Source organism: Cinclus cinclus, chromosome 1, assembly GCF_963662255.1.
Source record: "Cinclus cinclus chromosome 1, bCinCin1.1, whole genome shotgun sequence".
NCBI lineage: Eukaryota > Metazoa > Chordata > Aves > Passeriformes > Cinclidae > Cinclus > Cinclus cinclus.
Window position 1 is genome coordinate 126,771,163 of NC_085046.1, and position 17,898 is coordinate 126,789,060.

At 37.1% G+C, this 17,898-nt stretch overlaps 1 protein-coding gene across 2 annotated transcripts; it reads left to right on the plus strand.

Annotated features, from left to right (window-relative positions):
- Nucleotides 1-1,582: 1,582 nt before the first annotated feature.
- DECR1 (2,4-dienoyl-CoA reductase 1) lies at nt 1,583-17,444 on the plus strand. Of its 2 annotated transcripts, XM_062490096.1 has the most exons (10): nt 1,583-1,650; nt 4,876-5,078; nt 5,985-6,042; nt 6,192-6,278; nt 8,646-8,793; nt 11,913-12,012; nt 13,258-13,330; nt 15,302-15,448; nt 15,760-15,822; nt 15,915-17,444. In XM_062490096.1, exons 1-10 carry the CDS (start codon nt 1,588-1,590, stop codon nt 15,972-15,974), a joined length of 1,002 nt encoding a protein of 333 aa, XP_062346080.1. In that variant the 5' UTR covers nt 1,583-1,587; the 3' UTR covers nt 15,975-17,444. The 2 variants fall into 2 exon arrangements, with proteins under 2 accessions (XP_062346080.1, XP_062346089.1); XM_062490105.1 differs by lacking the exon at nt 15,915-17,444 and having other exon boundaries at nt 15,302-15,493; nt 15,760-15,824.
- The last annotated feature ends 454 nt before the right edge of the window (nt 17,445-17,898 follow it).

Genomic DNA, 17,898 nt, shown 5'->3' on the forward strand with positions numbered 1-17,898 from the left:
AGTAGATATGACTCTGCAGGTTTCTATGTCTGATTACCAAGGCCGTGCAAATAGGTAGGTATGAGTTAGTCAGTACTTTTTCCATCAGCCTGTCTCTGTGCTCAACACAGATAAATCAAATGTCTTGTTATCTCACCATAATCCTCCGCAGCTAAATATGGTCTGATGTTCACAGACTGCTTAGGCTGTTTCTGAACACCACTAACAACACTGAATTTGAAAAGAGGACTCTTGATCTTTCTGGTAAACCTTGTTACACAGCAGTCATCCAGTGCTGATGTGTGTGGTGAACCCAGAATGAAGCCTCTCTCTGCTGGCCGGGGGTGGTCTGTGAATGCACAATTTCACCTCAAATCAGGCCCTGTGTTACCTGTTATATTAGACAGCTAATATTCTCAGCCACTTCTTTTCTCATATTGCTTTAGCAAACAACTCCTCTCCCTGCAAAACACATGCCAAAAACTGACCACTGTACTACAGGTAAAGGGTATAGTAATTCCTGGGTTTAGATACCTCAAAGAAAGCAAACGAAGAAAAATACCAAAACCCCCATCAAACAAGATAGTTATTTAGTATCCTTTAAATAGCATTTAGTAAATCACTTGCAATTATAAACTTCCAACCCAGTGAAGCAGATAGACTGAACCAAGCATTCTCTAACTCTCACAGCTGGAACTGGAAGTGCCAAGGTAGTGGCAGCGGCTGAGAAGGTGCCCCTGTGTTGTTCCAAAATAGGTTCTTTTTCCTGGTGTGCAAGAGGCTGGTGTACAGTTGATTTACAGTTCTGTGAAGAAGGAGGTGTTGGATGACAATTCCATAAAGCTGGCACAAGGACTACCAAAACTTTTCACTATTTAAATATTTTAGCAAACAAGGGCATTCATTGTTCTTTGGCTGCCAGTTACCTAGTTCTCGTATTAATTAGTATTCTATCTTCTATTGGCGAATGATTCTCTCCCTTCTCATGCAGTTTAATCTATATGCTCAGTCTTTCTATTCTTTTGGGTCAGTGGGCAATCCCCCCATCAGAAATACCTTTTACCCAGTCAGAGCTGACTTGAGCAAAGTTGCTGAGTTGCCTTTATTATTTTTTTTTTCTTATCTTGGGGATTCTGCCAAATGCCCTTGTATCCCGTAAATTCTGCATTCTTTGTGTCCACTGCCAATGATACATACTTCTTCCCAAGTTTTGTTAATTACTCTCTAGGTGTGAGATCATAGAAATATGTCAAGCCCTTAACAAGGTAATTCTACTGACAAACAATTTGTCTTTCACCTGGGCAGCGCTTAGAGCTTTTTGCACCTTGTTGATTAGGCTTGAAAGTATAAAAAGATCAAACATCAAAGAACGCCCTATCTTAAAAAAATTTTTACATATTCTATGCTTAGCAACACTTGGTGCCGGTTCCCCGATCCCCGCAACTGCCGGTGCCCGCCCGGTGCCCGCCCGGTGCCTCCCCGGTGCCCGCCCCGTGCCCGCCCGGTGTCTCCCGGTGCCCGCCCGGTGCCTCCCCGGTGTCTCCCCGGTGCCCGCCCCGTGCCCGCCGCTCCTCCCCGCGGAGCAGGCGCAGAGCGCGGCGGGGGAAGATGGCGGCTGCGGGGCTGTGGTGGCGCGGAGTGCGCGGCCCCTGTGTGTCCGGCGGCGGGCGGGTAAGGCACTCCCCGTGCTGCCGGGGTGAGGGCGGACGGGCGGTGCCGCGGAGGTGTTCCGCCACCTCCTGCTCCGCCCGGACGCTGTTGTCCCCTCGGAGGGAGGGCGCGGTGGGGCGCTGGGGAAACAGCCAGGAAGGGGGCGCCCCTCGGTTCGCCTCAGTTCCCGGCCCTGCCCTCTGCGGAGCTCCCGCGGGGGTTCGGGTCGGGCTCCCCGGCGTACGGGCTCCTGCTCCGCCGCCGGGCGCTGCCGTGACTCCCGTTTAGGTGCTGCTGGCGCCCTTTGGCCCCGTTAGCACAGCTGTGCGGGGCCATCTAGGTAAATGGCTGGAATGTTGCTGCACAAGCCGTGGCGCGGCTTGACCTGTGACCGAGTTGGCTCATGGCAGCCTTCCAGTACCTGAGGGGAGCCTGCGAGAAATCTGGAGGGCAACTTTTCAAGGGCATGTAGCGACAGGACCGGGGGAATGGATTGAGATTGAAAGAGGGTACTTTAGGTTAGGTGTGGGCAGGTTGCCCAGAAAAGCTGTGGATGCCCCATCTGTGGAGGTGTTCGAGGTCGGGTTGGAGGGATCTCTGGGCAACCTCTTATAGTGGAAGGTGTCCCTAACCATGGCAGGGGGTTGGAACAAGATATCTATAAGGTCTTTTCCAATCCAAACCATTCTGTGATTCTGTGACTGTGTGGATGTTGCCGGAGGCCATTTCTCGTGAGTTTTCTGCGAGCACGACGCTTCTTGCCCGTGACTACTTGTCTGTTTCTGAGACGCCTTTCTGCAGCAATTTCACAATTCGCTTCTACCCGCTGGGTGAGGGTTGTGTTTTGGTTTGTCAGTGATTCTGTGTTTGTTGTTTGATGGTTTGGTTTTTTTTTTTAAAGCTGTTTACCAGCTTCTTGATATCTGTTTGCACATGAGATTTAATTTAAAACCTCAGCCTTAAGTAGTAGAATGATAAAATTGCATGGATGCTGTCATAGAAACCTTTTGTGCAAGGCACTAAGGAGACCATAGCAGTCTGACTAAAAGATTGCTCAATTATCCAGCTTCACTGGCTGGCTATCATTATCATACTTCATTAGTCTTGGTGCAGCCTTCTGCTTTACTCTGCTATGGCATGTCCTAATCTTCCCCCCCCTCGAGCAGAAGGAAAGCTCCTTGCAGTGTTTCTTTCGAGGAGAGCAAGAAGACTGGGCTGTGTCTGTCACTAACAACACCTGATCAGGGAGTCTCCTACTCATAGGGGTTATCTCCATATCCTGAAGGAAGGGGGAGTCCAAGTGCTGTCTTGACTTGCAGTCTCTGCCGTGGGCTGAAATTCTCCAGAGTGAGCTGTTTTTTTCCTTAAGAGAGATAAGTAGGGGATTACTAAGAAAGTCCCAAAGGAGAACCTTCACATTTCCCTTTCCTGGAGGCTTAAATAGTATTCTGGTACTATGTGAAAGCATGCAAATTTTATTTTCACTGGGAGAATTAAAAAGCACTAGTGTCTTGCAAATGTGATAGTTCTTGCTTTAGTGCAAGCTTTGCTCTCTGAATTTTGTCCTATGTAATGGCTCCAACTCTTTAATTCCACTCAGTTTTAGTTTTTCACAGAACATTCTGAGTTGGGATGGACTGACAAGGATCAAGTTCAGCTCCTAAGTCAATGTCCCGTACAGGGATTGAGCCTGTGACCCTGGTGTTATTAGAACCATGCTTTAAGTTGCATTAAATTGTCTGTGTAATTACATGATTGTTCTCTCTGTTTTCATCTGAGTTACTTATGCATATGTATTACCATACAGAAGGATTCATGTTCACACGTCTGCAGGCCAGTTTCGAGCTCTGTGAAACCCCCAATGCATGGTAACTGTGGGAAGTACAGAGTAATCATCTACCACTAAATATATTGTCTCTTAATTTTAGTGTTCAAAATGTGAATTAGTGAACAGAACAACGAGTTGTAATATTTTTGCTGTTTTAAAACTACCTTTCTTCTTCATGTCAGTCTGTTGAACAACTGCATGATTTTATTAACAAGGTCATACAAGAGTAACCATTCAGTCTTCTTTCACAAAACTGTATTAGGTGTTTCTTTAATTATTATTTATTTATTAAATAATAACATTATTATTTATTAAAATAAACATATTAAAGGCTCTAGTACAAGGTAAAACCAGAGAAAATAAGTATACCTTACAGTCTTCTAATTGTTTTGCACATCAAAAATAAAATAAATCTAGTTTTGTCATACTTGGAAGCATTTGCAGCTTCAGGTTAGGGTGATTTGTATTTTAAATAATAAGGGAATTTCTACATTACTACTGTAATGCTGCTGTCCCAAGGCATTTAATTCAATACTTAGATTAGGGCTTGAGTTAGTTTAGCATATCAGGATGCTAGAAATATCCTGTTGGGTATTTTTGCTGCGTCTTTCTTGGCGACATCACAAATTGCTCATTACATTAGTAGGGTATTTTCTTACTAGCGTAGTTTCCTAGATGTAATACTTAATTTTCTTCTTTTTTCATGTCTATTTTAAAACATGTTCCAACCATATATCTTTTTGCAGGGCCCAATCCTTCTGAGGCTAATTTAATGTAGATGGTATTTCTGCTGGGACAGAGTGTGATGCTGATAACCTAACCCTGCCCAGTTTTGTCTGAGAGAGGGCGTTGGTTTCCTTAGCAGCTCCAGTAGCCATTAGGACAGGTCTTGTGAAGTTTGATTCTGTCCTGTTCTCCAGTAAAGAAGAAGGCTTGGTTGGGTGCAGTAGAAAAGGATCAAAATCATGAATCTGTTACTGAAGTTTTTAAATTTGTAAATGTATACATAAAATCACGTGGATTTGTTTATGCATAAATTACTGTGCATATATCAATTTGAAGCTCAAGTCCTTGTATAATTAGTTGTTAATGGTTTTCCACATGTTTTAGTAAAAGTGATGGATAAAAAAAATGCATGAAGTAGCAAGGAGAATGACTAAAGTATTTTTTCAGTAGTTCTCTAGTTGCAGTAAAATATATAAAAATAGCTCAACTGCTTTCCTAGTCTAATGATAGCATTTAAGTAAATGCCCATGTGTGTTGCTGTAATGCAATCTAGCCATTCTTACATTCATATATATTTACTTATAATAAGGGAGTAATGATTGTTACTCCACTGCCCTAGAAAGGTCTGATCTTGCATAACAGTCCTGTATGGAGAAAGGAGAAAAAAAAAATAACTTTTCTGGGTGTTTTAGTTTTTCAGCCGTGGGCCAAATGTGCTGCATCAAGACATTACTGCACCACAAGCTGCGTTCTTCCCACCGCTTCAAAAAGTGATGTTGCCACCAAATACCTTCCAAGGGAAAGTGGCCTTTATAACTGGTGGAGGTACTGGGCTCGGCAAAGGGATGACAACAGCTTTGTCCAGTTTAGGTGCCAAGTGTGTTATAGCAAGCAGGTAAATATTAATGAAGATGTTTTAGAACTTTCATTTAGTACTGACTGCTGAATAGATGTTTTCTTCTTTGCAAACCAGAAAAAAAAAAGATTCTATTTATTCAGTTGCAGTACATTTTTAAATTACAGTGTCATATTGTGGATTCTAAAATCTTGCCTATTTATCTGCAAATGGTTAATGATATAAAAATCAGTGGGAAGAAATAAACTAAGCACGTTTTCATGAAATGTGTCAGCATAATAAACAACCTCAAATATTTGGCATAAATTCAAGTAAAACCTTAAGGAGAACAGAAATTTGCAGTGGGCAGTATTGAGCTGTAATAAATGTTATTACAGGTGTTCTTGATATGGATGTAAATTACAATAAAGAATTAAATAGATTCCTTTTCTGACTTGAAACAAGAGCCCTGATTTTCCTTTAATGATGGTTTTCTACAGCTCTCTTAAGTACTGCAGTGAAGTCTAGAAAAACAATTTCATTTTAAATCAAAATGAACAGAAGTGTTGTGACATTGATCCTAACAGTAATTTGTTTAGTTTTAAATGTGAATGTGTATGTCTCTTGTATTAATACTAGTAGAGTAGTAGCTAAAACTAAATTTGTTATGATCATGTGCTTTTTTTCTGATTCATCATGTTGTTTAGCTTTAGAGTCTCCTACCACTGTAATTTCTGAGTTGCTTTAAAGTAGCACTAACCATAAGTTACTCAAAGTTTTCTTTCAGAAAGTTAGTAGTTAAGCATAGTTTTAATCTTGATTTAATTCATGAAAATCAGCAACATGCATGTGCACACACACATATTTTAAGTTGTAGTTCATATTTGCTCAGAAAAAAATATATTTTAGTAATCTGAATTGTAATGGCATTAAACTGATGTAAGGGATGTTAATACTTATTTCTAGGAAGCTGGATGTTTTGAAAGGAACAGCAGATGAAATTTCTTCTAAAACAGGGAATAAGGTAAATTTTTGTGGAATTATGATTATGTTACATATTATGCTCTAGATTTTATTGTTTTTTTTTTTTTATTTGTATGCTTCTGTGGACTTGTTTAATTTAAGAATGATACAGTTTTTAGGCCTTACAACTCCCTTTCCATTATTTTTTAGGTTCACGCCATCCAGTGTGATGTGAGAGATCCGGCCTCAGTTAAGAATGCTGTTGCTGAAACAATCCAAGTGGCAGGACATCCTGATGTAAGTCTTCTAGGGAAAGGGAAGAGCTCATTCTTCATTACTGAAAATACTTTGCATAGTAGGTATGAAAAAAGTTATTAAGATAGAAAGTTAATGGAATCTGAAAAGACACTAGACAGAACAGTGGCAATACTTCAAAGTAAATCTAACACTCAGACTAGTTACTCTATTCCTGTGGTTCTTAAAATATTTAGTGACCAAGTAGACAAAACATTTTTACCCTTACTCTGAGGACTAATACTTTGTTTCAAATAATAAGACAATTCTGGAGGGATTCTTTCAATTAAGGGAATGGAATATTGCCCTTAAATCCTCCTGAAAAGGTGTTTTACCTGTGTTTACTGAATTACATCTTAACACAATGCATCACAAATTAGGAATGGAAGTAACCATAAATGTCTTCTTTGATCCTTGCTTAGCTTATTAATATATATGCAAATAAGATTCCAATTTGAAGATTAAGTTCTCATAAAATGAAGAAAAACATCTTCAGTCAAGCCAAACATCTGTTTTTTAACAGTTTGACCCAAAGCAACAGGGCTCTTTACATCAGATTGTGAGGAGAGTGGTCTGGTGAAGTCTGAAGGATGATAATCACCTAATTCTGATTTGATTGTGAGATAGCAACTTGGATTCTGCTAGCTGATAGAAAGTGTGATGATGTAGCATCATTGTAAAGGACAGTCAGATTTCAAGCTGTTTGCTGTAAATTCAAAACTTGTATGTGTGTTGTAGACAATTTGCATTCATGAGGAGCGTCCTATAGATGTGATAAAGAACCTACTGAATTTTAAATAGTGTAAGAAGTAGAGAAATTATATGCTGTGTAGCTGGATGCTATAACAGTGCTAGAGATGAGGCAACTCACTGTCTTGATGTGTAGACAAGATTTTCTGGATATTATTTTGACTATTAGTTAACGCAGTTTTTGGCCAAAGTCAAAATCATGATCTTCAGGTTTTATGTGTGTGCAGAGGGAGGAGATTTCTTCCTGTATAGTACATTTTTAGAGCACCATTAATTTTCTGAATAAATGCTTCCCATGACTTGTTCTTTACAAGCATTTACCTTTTCTATAATTGCACATATTTTATGTGTTTAAGGTCGACTGCAGAGTAAATTGAATATTCAGTTCTTTTTGTCCAGTTTTTCTCTTAATTGCAGACATGAGATGTCAGTTTATGAATCCAGGTGATCACTCACTGCCATACTGCGTGTGAGGTGAGATCTCAAAGACAGAAGTTACTGGCAGTAACTTGAGAGTCCTTTCAGCTCTGTTTTGTTCATTCCGTTCCCAGGAGTGTTATTCCAAATTAGAAAGCAATCATTCTTTTCTCAGGGCTTACTTTGGCAGTTTTACATACCTCAGAGATCATATTGTATGGTTCTTAGTTCACTAATTTTATTATTGTGTCATTATTTATTCAGTGGTTCGAGTAACCTCCTCAGTATCTCAAGGTGTTTGGATTTTTTTTCCTTCAAATTTCAGAGAGGCCTTTAAATTGAACTTGCTGTCCATATGTATAATTCATGGCTGTTGTATATTGTTAGTTTTACATTCATGTAATATGTACTGTGCTCTGTTTTGGTATTGAAAATTCTCATATCTTCATTAGAATTTAGCCCAGAAGTTCTTCAGGACAAAGAATTTGTCATAAGTGCAAATCTACATGAATCAAGGTGCCATTCCATTAATAGTGCATCATTTTATTGCTTCAGCACATTGCATTATTAAATACACTAGATCTGGCTACATATTTTCTGGTTTAAATACTGCTAATGTGATGCTTAGTCCCTTGAAGTGAAACTATCCTCTACCTGGTGATTGTTCATAGGAAGTGAGAGATGTACCTCTACTCTACAATTGTAGTGGTTGTTTGCAGTACACTGTATCATAATAGTCTCATTGTGACTGATTTGAATTCCTGTTATGCAGCACTCACTTCATCCAGACTTTAGTTATCAAGTTGCCACCTTTTGCTTCTATGCCCATGCATCCAATATATTAAATAGACATGATGTTGGAATTTGGTGGGAGCAAATGTGACTGTTAGGATGCACTTGAGTCACTATGGAAAATAGTGACTTAAGTAAGCTTCTACATTTTACAGTTCCTTAGTACAGTAGTTTGGAAATACAGCTCATTTTCTGTTACTGATACTTTATTCTTTTGTTTTCTCTTACTTTATTTATGCCGCAGATGTTATAATTTCTTATGGATTATTCTCCCTCTTCCCCTACCCCCTGTACCTCATTTGATGAGGATATTTTTACTTTTGTCCCTGTAAATGCTAAAAAACTCCTTGTAAATTCTTTTGTCTCAGAAAAAGTTATTTTTAGTTAACTCTTTTCCTTCATGTGTTTCAGGTTGTGATAAACAATGCAGCTGGAAACTTTATTTCCCCTTCTGAACGACTTTCTGCGAATGCCTGGAAAACAATAACTGATATTGTACTTAATGGTACGGCTTTTGTAACTCTGGAAGTTGGAAAGGAGCTCATTAAAGCACAAAAAGGTATCTTAAGCATTGTGACACATTATTACTTGCTTACCTTTCTTTACTATTATTATAGCCAGTTTTGAGAGTTCATGTGAGAAGAGAAAAACAATTTTTAACATTCTTCTAGAAAGGAACTTTTTTCAGTGAAAGCTGTTCTTAAGTATCACACAGTAGATCTGGCTAACAATTACTTCGTTGTAGTATCACGCCTTACAATGGGACCCAGAGGCCAACTGAGGCAGAATATAAAAATCTAATTGAAGAGTTCCACTTGTAAAACGTTTTTAAATTAAAAAAAATAAAGCTTTGTGTTAAAAAAAACTGTTATATCTTCTGAATTTTCTCTATGTATGTTGATTTCATTCAACTGAACATGGGATATTTCTTTAAATGAACAAGAAGTCAGGATATCCCTTTGAATTTTCCTCTTACAGCAAAATAAAATTTGAAGCTGTGCTATTTGATTAATAGTACTGGAGAATATTACTTTTAAGATAATCTGAAAGAGAATTTTGAAATTGAAATCTGTATTAGATTTTATTTTCCTAGGTTTAATTCTTAATTCTGGGCTACCTAGAAGTTTAATTCAGTATTATAGTTTTATGGAAATATAAAAATGACAGTTCTTTTATATACTATTTCACCATAGATTTATTTAACCAGATTGTTGGTTTAAAAGGAAAGGTGATGTATGCCCTTCTATGTTGTATCATAGATTATTTACAAAGAACTGCTTTCATTTTACATTCCGGTTATAAATTGAAAAACATTGAGTTTATTTTATGAGATCAGAATAATATAAAAGCAGTGAGATATAATTATGGTTTTCCATGTGCCCTCACTTCTGAATCCTGTTTTCTAGGTACAGCCGCTATGTTGAAATACTACTTTTGTATTTACACTGTATTTCTTTAACCTCAGAATTAGCTGAATTTCTTCAAGTTACTCTACAAGAAGTACTCCATGAGTTTATGCTGTTTGGTTATAGCAATATGAAGTTAATGTTGTTTCAGTGGGTCTGTAACAGTTTTTAGTTGTACACAAGTATGTTCCCTCTGTAATTTTTCATGCGCTGCTAAAATAATTTCCACCATTCTAGTGCTGATATTCCAACATGAGAAACCCATCTCCAGCTATGACTTAACTCTATCGTTATGGCAGACCATTGAAATAGGTTGCCTTATGGTCCTCCAGGTGCATGTAGTGTGCCCGTAGTAATGTGAAATATGATTTCAAACATGCTTTTGTGTTTGCTGTTGTTCAATGAAAAGCTACGTTCCTTCCTTCCATCCTCAAATTTGGTAAAACCCAGACATCATTCACCTTCGTGTTGCCTCTCTTTCTCTGACTTGTAAGCTTACAGAACATGTGAATTTCTTTTGCTATTACTTGCATGTCTTCTTCCTAGGGCAGTCCATCTGTAAATAAGACTTTTTATTTAAGGCTTTCTTTGAGGCATGTTTTTGCAAGTAAGTCATGTGTACCTGTTTGTCTTCTCACCTTCATCTTATTTTTACTTGTTTGGGTTTTTTTTTTTTATTCGAGCAGAGACCTTAGTTTCTAAAGTGATGCTACCTAGTGCAAATATTTTAGAGCAGTCTATGAGGATACTTAAAAATCTAACAGCTTCTAGAACACTGGGATGTCCTTTAGGTCTGCAGTGTGACCTTCATTAAGTCTAATGCAGTAAATAAAAGTTCTCTACTTTTAGACTGCAAGTTTGTGCTAGAATTTGAAAGGAATTTGTAATCTGCTACTGTGTTACTCATTTTTACGAAATGAGAGGAGTTAATTGATCAGTTATTGTTAATTTTATGAGTACAGGCTTTAGAAATTTGTGTATGAGCTGAAGTGTTCTTTAAATATCAGAGATATAAATTTGTCAGTTTCTGTGTTAGGCTAACACAGAAACTAACTTGCCTCTATTTAACCTGAATTAAAAAAAATAAAAATCAGTGGTTTAATTCTACAAAATCTGTAATTAACAATGATCTCTAGATAACTTCGAAGTTATTCTATGGTTTTTGCCTGTGTAGATTTTATTCCTTTCAGAGTCTCTCAGTGAAGACTCCTTTTTTATAAACAGGGCCCATGGTTTCTGGATATCTTCTGGCATTTCAATTAGTGCTTGTTTATGGTTCTCTTTAGTTTCTCTTGTGTAATATTACTGTAATTTTTTACCTGAGTATCTGCTTACATACAGTCTATCAGTAGTGTGTATTGTTTTAGAAGTATCCCCTGGGCAGCTATTCTAATGAAATTATTTTAAAAATATAGTAAGTGGAACAGTTATTTTAGTTACTGTGATGTAAGCAGTGAACTGTCATCCCTTGTCCTTCATTTCCCAGCTACAGTTAGCTCATGCCAATCATTGATCAGACATAATTTGCAGGATTCTATAAAAGAAAGATTAAATAAGCAGTTGCAGTTTCCATTCCAGAATGTTTTTTGCTAAATCTGTTATAAAATATAGCATATAAAAGAAAATTGTTGCGATGATGATAGTAATGGGAAAAGTTATGTGGGTTCACTCTGTAATTGGCTCTGCTACAGAAAAAGCTTCTGAAAATTTCTTAAAAACCTTCATTTTTTCTGCATAAACTTTAACTCAAGCCCTCAACTGTTAATTTGAGATTATGCCAAACCTAGCTGATTTTTTTCCTTGTTCGTTTTTAGGGGGTTTTTGGGTATTTTCCCCCACTCAGTAATTGATGAATTTAGGGCAAAATGTCTGGTTAGTGACAACTAGACTAGGGCAGCTTCTGCAAAAACACTCTTAAGATCTTAGGCCTTCACTCCAGTTAGACTAATTCATGCATTAAGTTCATTATCAGTAGAAGTCTGAGGGCTTAGACCTTCAGAGCCTAACCAATAGCTGTTTGCATTTACCTGGAACGACTCTTTAATACTCATGCAAAAGAGGGAACTGAAATAAAAAGGCTTGAAAAGAAAGTTTAAAGACTGTATTTTTAAGATGCCTTTTCACTGCCCAGAGTGAAAAGGTATCCCTAACACTTGAGCTGAAAACTTCTGTACCATTTAGCTTGCTTTTACCTGAACTTGAGAGTTTGATCTTCAGGGTTGTTTGGTTTGTGTGGTGTGGGTTGTTTCTTAAAAGTTTTTGCACCTTCTAGGAGCAGCATTCCTGGCTATTACAACAATTTATGCAGGGAGTGGTTCAGGATTTGTGTTGCCGAGTGCCTCTGCCAAAGCTGGTGTAGAAGCAATGAGCAAGTGAGTAATACAGTAAAATGTGTGCTTTGGCTTTCACACCCTTAAGATGGGGTAATTGGTCTATAAAAATGGAGCTTATTAGTGTAGTCTTTCTGTTTCACTGTACCACAAGAGTTCAATCCAGGCTTCAGTATCCTAGCAAAAAAATAATATGCTGACACTTCTTGCAGAGGGAAGTATTAACTGCTACTGTTTTATTCACAAGACAAAGATAAGGACAAGTAGAACTGCTTACTTTGGTAATTGCAAGTTCCAAAGTTTCACAGAATTTCAATAATCAGGTTCTCTTGCATTCTTACAGATGAACCAGCACCTAAAGACAGCTATTAGTGGAGCTGTTTGAGATGTACAGCACCTTCCACATTCTTTTGTCTGAGGAAAATATATGCCTGTTATTTGGGTGCAGTATACTGTGGCTTCAGCTCTGCTTAGATTCATCAATACATTTGTTTTCTATCACTATTTAAAATTAAGGTCTGCAGTTCTGCTTAGTTCAGAAGAGTATCATGTTGACAGATCCATGGTCAGCAAACAAAAGGATTTCTCTCATTTTTAATTTCAGGCTAGTCCTTCATAGCATATAGATCTTCCTCTGCACTTCAGAAGAAAGAATTGAATAGATTGGCAGCCTTTTAGTAGCTAGAATTCACTAGAATCTAGAAGAAAATGAGGGACTGAATACAGGTCTTGATTTCTGTACTACAGAGCTGTATCAGAAGTGCTTGCTTTTCAGAGACTTTATGACTCAGCTAATTCATTCACCAAAATAGATCCAAAGTACTCGTTATGCATAGAAAATGTCATAAAGCCAAAGTATTCCAGTGGTCCTGCTTTAGAATATATTTTGTTTTGTGTTTTTTTCAAAACATAGTGTGAAAGCTACATTGCAAATGTTAGGAATGTATACTTCTGGGATAGTCAAAATTCCCACAGAAAGATGATGCCTAACAGTTGTTTGTTAAGGAATTTAGGTGTCAACACCATCTGTGATTTGCAAGGGGGAATGAATTGCTTCTTCATGCTGCTTTACCTCTGGTAAATCAGCATTCCTCTGTTTGTGAACGAGATATTTTTTTTTGTTTCTCTGAAATTATTTTGTTGAGCAGAAAAAAAACCCCTTTAAGTAGAAATTGTCTTTTTCAGGAATGTTGTAGTATTTATACATTTGATTAAATTTCTGGTTTTTTAAATAGGATTACAATATTGTGTTTAAAATATTGATGCATTCTGTTAATGAATTTTTAGGTCTCTTGCGGCTGAATGGGGTAGATATGGCATGAGATTCAATGTGATTCAACCAGGTCCAATAAAAACAAAGGTACATGGCATGAAGTGAAACCCAGCCTTGAATATGCTTTGTAGTACAGCCTTAACTTTACAACAGTCTATTTTTTCTGTAGCTGTAAATTGTAATATGATTTCCTTGGTAGTCAGGGCTGTGCTGGAATACTGAACACAACTTCCCTCTTTACTTTTTGCTTTTACTTCCCTCTTTACTTTTACTTTCCCTCTTTACTTTTTGTAAAATAGGATTTCTTGAACTTCTGAGAACTGCCACTGTTCCCTCTATTACTATTGATAAAAACAACCCTTTTTCAATGTTTCAAAGAACTAACATACCAAAGTACTTATTGCTGATTCTTATTTCTGTGTTTCTAGTTTGTCAAGTGGAGTGAATTCTTACACTTGTTGGAGTAAAGTTCCTATTTCTGCCTGAACCCCTAATATTTAAACTAAACATCTGATCAGTTCCAAAATCTTAGAATCTCTTTTAGGTATATGAGAACAGACTCTCACTAGTTTTGTTGAAAATCTCAAAACTAGAAAGAGAAAAACTAAGTTGACAAGGAAATGAGAAGCTTTGAAGTGAGTGAGAAGCAGGACTGGAGGGTTTGAAGGAAGTAATTCAAAGCAGCTGGAACAGGAAGAATAAAGAAAGCAGTCCTGCAAGAAGAGAAAGGAGCATCCATTTCCCATTGAATCAAATTATTATGATTATGAGCACTAACAACTAATAATGGTACTACTTCTTCCTGTAAAATATGTCATTTGTTTTTGCTGTTGTTTTGGGAATAGGGGTGTAGAGTTGTTTCCTTTTTACTTTTTTGTTTATTTACTATTTTTTCCTTTTTCCCTCTTGTCAGTTTTAGATGTTACACTGGAAAACTTAGTTTAAATTCTTTTCACTATAAAGAAAAGTAAGTGACAGAATTAGCCAGATTGTAAGAATTTTGAAATAGTATTAGAGGATCAGTCCAAAAGTTCTCCAGACCTTGTATCTTGTGTATTTTTAAGTAAGACTAGAAGAAAAACATTTGATAAATTGAGATTTAAATGTCAATAGTGTTCCCTCCAGTTAATGTTCCTTTTCTGAACTAACAGTGTATAACCTGCTCGAGATACTGATAAAATGCTACATTTGGTGTATCATTCCAACTTAAAATCTCCCTGAAAGCATAAAAAGGCAGACAGCATATTGCAAAATCAAGGTTTTCTGCCTTAGGGGCAATATTCATGGCCTTAAAACATACTGTTTTAAGTAATGATGGGAAAAGAGCAAGGCATAGAAGCACAACATTGTTAGGCTTATAAACTGGCAATTAAAAATATGGCAGTAGTAGACTTAAATGTCATGATTACAGGCATGATTACATGAATTACAATGTGCTTTCAATCATGGCTTCAGTAATTTAACATAAATGTTACTGATACATTTCTGATTTTGAGTGAGGAGGTTATTTCCTTGTGGAGGAGCAGGGAAGAAAAAAGCCCTTTTATTTCCCACACCATTTTAAGCTGTTCAAGTACTAAAGCATCTGGTGACTTCCTTTAGCTTTAGCAGTTGCTGCAATTTAACTGAGTTTTTTCTTTCCCGTTTTATTTACTCTGTCATGTATAATTTATTTTTGGTTGCTTTCCTGTTCTTCTTCTTCCCATGTTCTCCTCTGTCCTTGCAGCAATTTTGAATTTTTGTCTTGCTTATTTCCTCAAATGTTTATCAAGGGTGTTTGAGGAAAGAAAGATGATTAACCCCTTTTGTTATTCACAGGTAGATGGTGGGTGACTATCCCAAATGTTAAATTCCAGCTTATCATCAGTAGGATACATATCAGTGCAATAGGGATCAATTGTTTTTTCCACTTCCTTCTTTTTTGTGCTACTGACAGTGAGGGAGTAGACAGCTTACTCACAAATATTAACTTCCATATTGTGTACGTGGAGTCAAATCTGTTGGATTTTATTTTCTGATGTAGACATAACATTTTTTAATGTTTATTTTAATTCTCAGGGTGCTTTTAGCCGCCTTGACCCAACAGGTGAATTTGAGAAGAAGGCAATTGAGAGGATTCCCTGTGGTCGCCTGGGAACCATAGAAGAAATTGCAAATCTTGCTGCCTATTTCTGCAGTGACTATGCAAGCTGGGTTAATGGAGCAGTGAGTTTTGATTGATCATGTTTGTACAATTAACCTGATGGTGGTGTGAGTATTGCTGATGCTTTTTTAAAGCCCTGGTTTCAGAAATTAAACATTTTACTTTAAAATTCTTTACAAGCATTATTTATCTTTTAAGTGTAGTGCATGGTTGTTAGCACCTTTAAAACGAACTTTTAAAACTGATTTTATTGCATTATCTTGACTATGGGCGATTTTCACCCAAATCAGTAAAATTTATTTTCGCAGTTCATAACAAGGGAATACTACAGAAATTGCACAATTACTAAATACACTGTTTGTGCTTTTTCTAGGTTATCAGAATGGATGGTGGAGAATATGTTTCTATAGCAGGAGAATTCAATTATTTGAAGAGGGTATTAATTTCCTTGTTTGCTACTTTTCATATAAATACTTTGATGTGCAATTATTATATGAAATTCCAATAAAATCTCTTTTCTTTCGTTAGGTTACCAAAGAGCAGTGGGATATGATGGAAGCAATGATTAGAAAAACAAAAGGCTCCTAAAGTACATAACTTTATGGCAGAGATTCTTGGAAATGAACCACTACTTTTTCATTAATATTTAGAAATAACCAACTGAGAAATGGCCTTCAAAATCTTTTTTATAGTAATTTCAATAAAATGTTTTGAAATTGTTCTATTTTGAATATAGTTTGTATATTTTTCCAGTCTGAAATCTATTCTGTTGCCAGTAGTGAACAATTGTTCACTAATACTTTGTTGATCTTTAGATTGTCTTATATAGCCATGCCATGGTCTACATTCAGCCTGTTTTTTATCTTTCTGAGGAATTTTTTTTCTCAGATATATGCAAGTGTCTCTTAGTATTATAATAGCAATAGCATTTCAGTGCTATCATAACTGAATATAATCATTAATCTGAAGAAACAAAATATTAAATCCTAATCTTCACACTTGAATAAGAAATTCTGAACTTGCAAATACAGTTTCATGTTATTAGCAAGACTGCATACACTAAGAAAGGATGTAACTCCTGTTGTTACTTAGGAAATCTTGAAACACATAACCTGTCTTGGTCTTATCTTTTGTGACATTTTCAGTCTGTTAATTATCTTACTCTGAACTTTAAAAATGACATTTGCAGACCTGCAGGGCCTTTCTAAGGAGCTTGCCCTTTGTTCATGAAATGAACGCGAAAATGAGAAACCAAAAATCATTTCTTATTACATATGTGTGACTATAGCAGCTCTCCATAAAAAGTGTTTTATTTAAAACTATTTAAAGGGATGTTGGTAAATTTGGACTGAAAGTGTTGAAACCTTATTTGTTGAAATTTACAGAAAATCCTTAGGTTTCATTTGCATTCACAGGCTGGTATTAAAGAAACTTTTAGATGGCATTACCTCTGAATCTAGTCTGTTTATCCATCCCAGATAAGCAGGTGATAAAAACATTGCTCCCACTCTTTTATCCAAATTTAGAGAGTTGGTAGATTTTGTCCCTCGTACCTCAGACAATGGCTGGAATTCTTCAATGAAAGTATCAGCCTCTGGCCTTTACAACCTGAAATGCCAACATCTGACTTTGAAATCACTTGATTGCCTTATTACAAATCTGAAGCAAGCCAAGATGTGTTCTGCTGAAAGTGTGGACTGTATTGGTGCAGGCTTCCATGTGCCTTTCTCCTGTGAGTGACCACTAGCCACTGATAATAAAACAAGTAAACTGAATTTGTCATAGCAGCCTTTAAGGTGTCCTTGAGCATAATGTAATGCTTTTTTTTTTTTTGTTAACTTGGGTTTGGTAGGTGTGTTGTCAGGATCAAATTCTGACATGAGAGCCATCTCCTTGTATGGGACACAGTTGGATGTAAGACTTAGACATTTGAAAAAAAGTGCTCCAGAAAAAAATCAAATGTAAGGTTGTGAGATGTGGTAACATCAAGTATTTCTCTGGAGTGTCTAGTAGGTTGTCACCTGGTGACAGGCTGTCAATAAAAATATGTTCCCGTCACTCTCTTGCATCCGTGGGTTTCTGTGACTTAGTACAGCTTAAGCATGTTGTGTGGTTGAAGTACTGGACTGAGACTGGAGATAACCATTCTCAGTATGTGAAAGTGCCATAGACTTCATGTGACCTGAAGCCCTTTCTGTAGCCTGTGAACAGCAGCACAGGTGTACTTTGCAGTATTCCCTCAGAGCTGGTCATCTGAAGCAAGAAGACTGGCAAGTTCTTTTAGCTCACAAAACATAGGTCCAGTGTGGGGCACAGGTGCGAAAGACCAAGAAAAGAGACATACTCTAAGTCTCAGCATGAAGTTGGGATTCAGTTTATGCTTGGCTTTGGAGGCTAGGAAGCACTTCTGCCTGTCATATAGTTCTCTTCCCTGTGTATAAAATAATAGTAATATAGGATAGCAGGTTTTTCTTAGTCTGATATGGTCAAAGTATTGAAGGGGGGGGGCCTC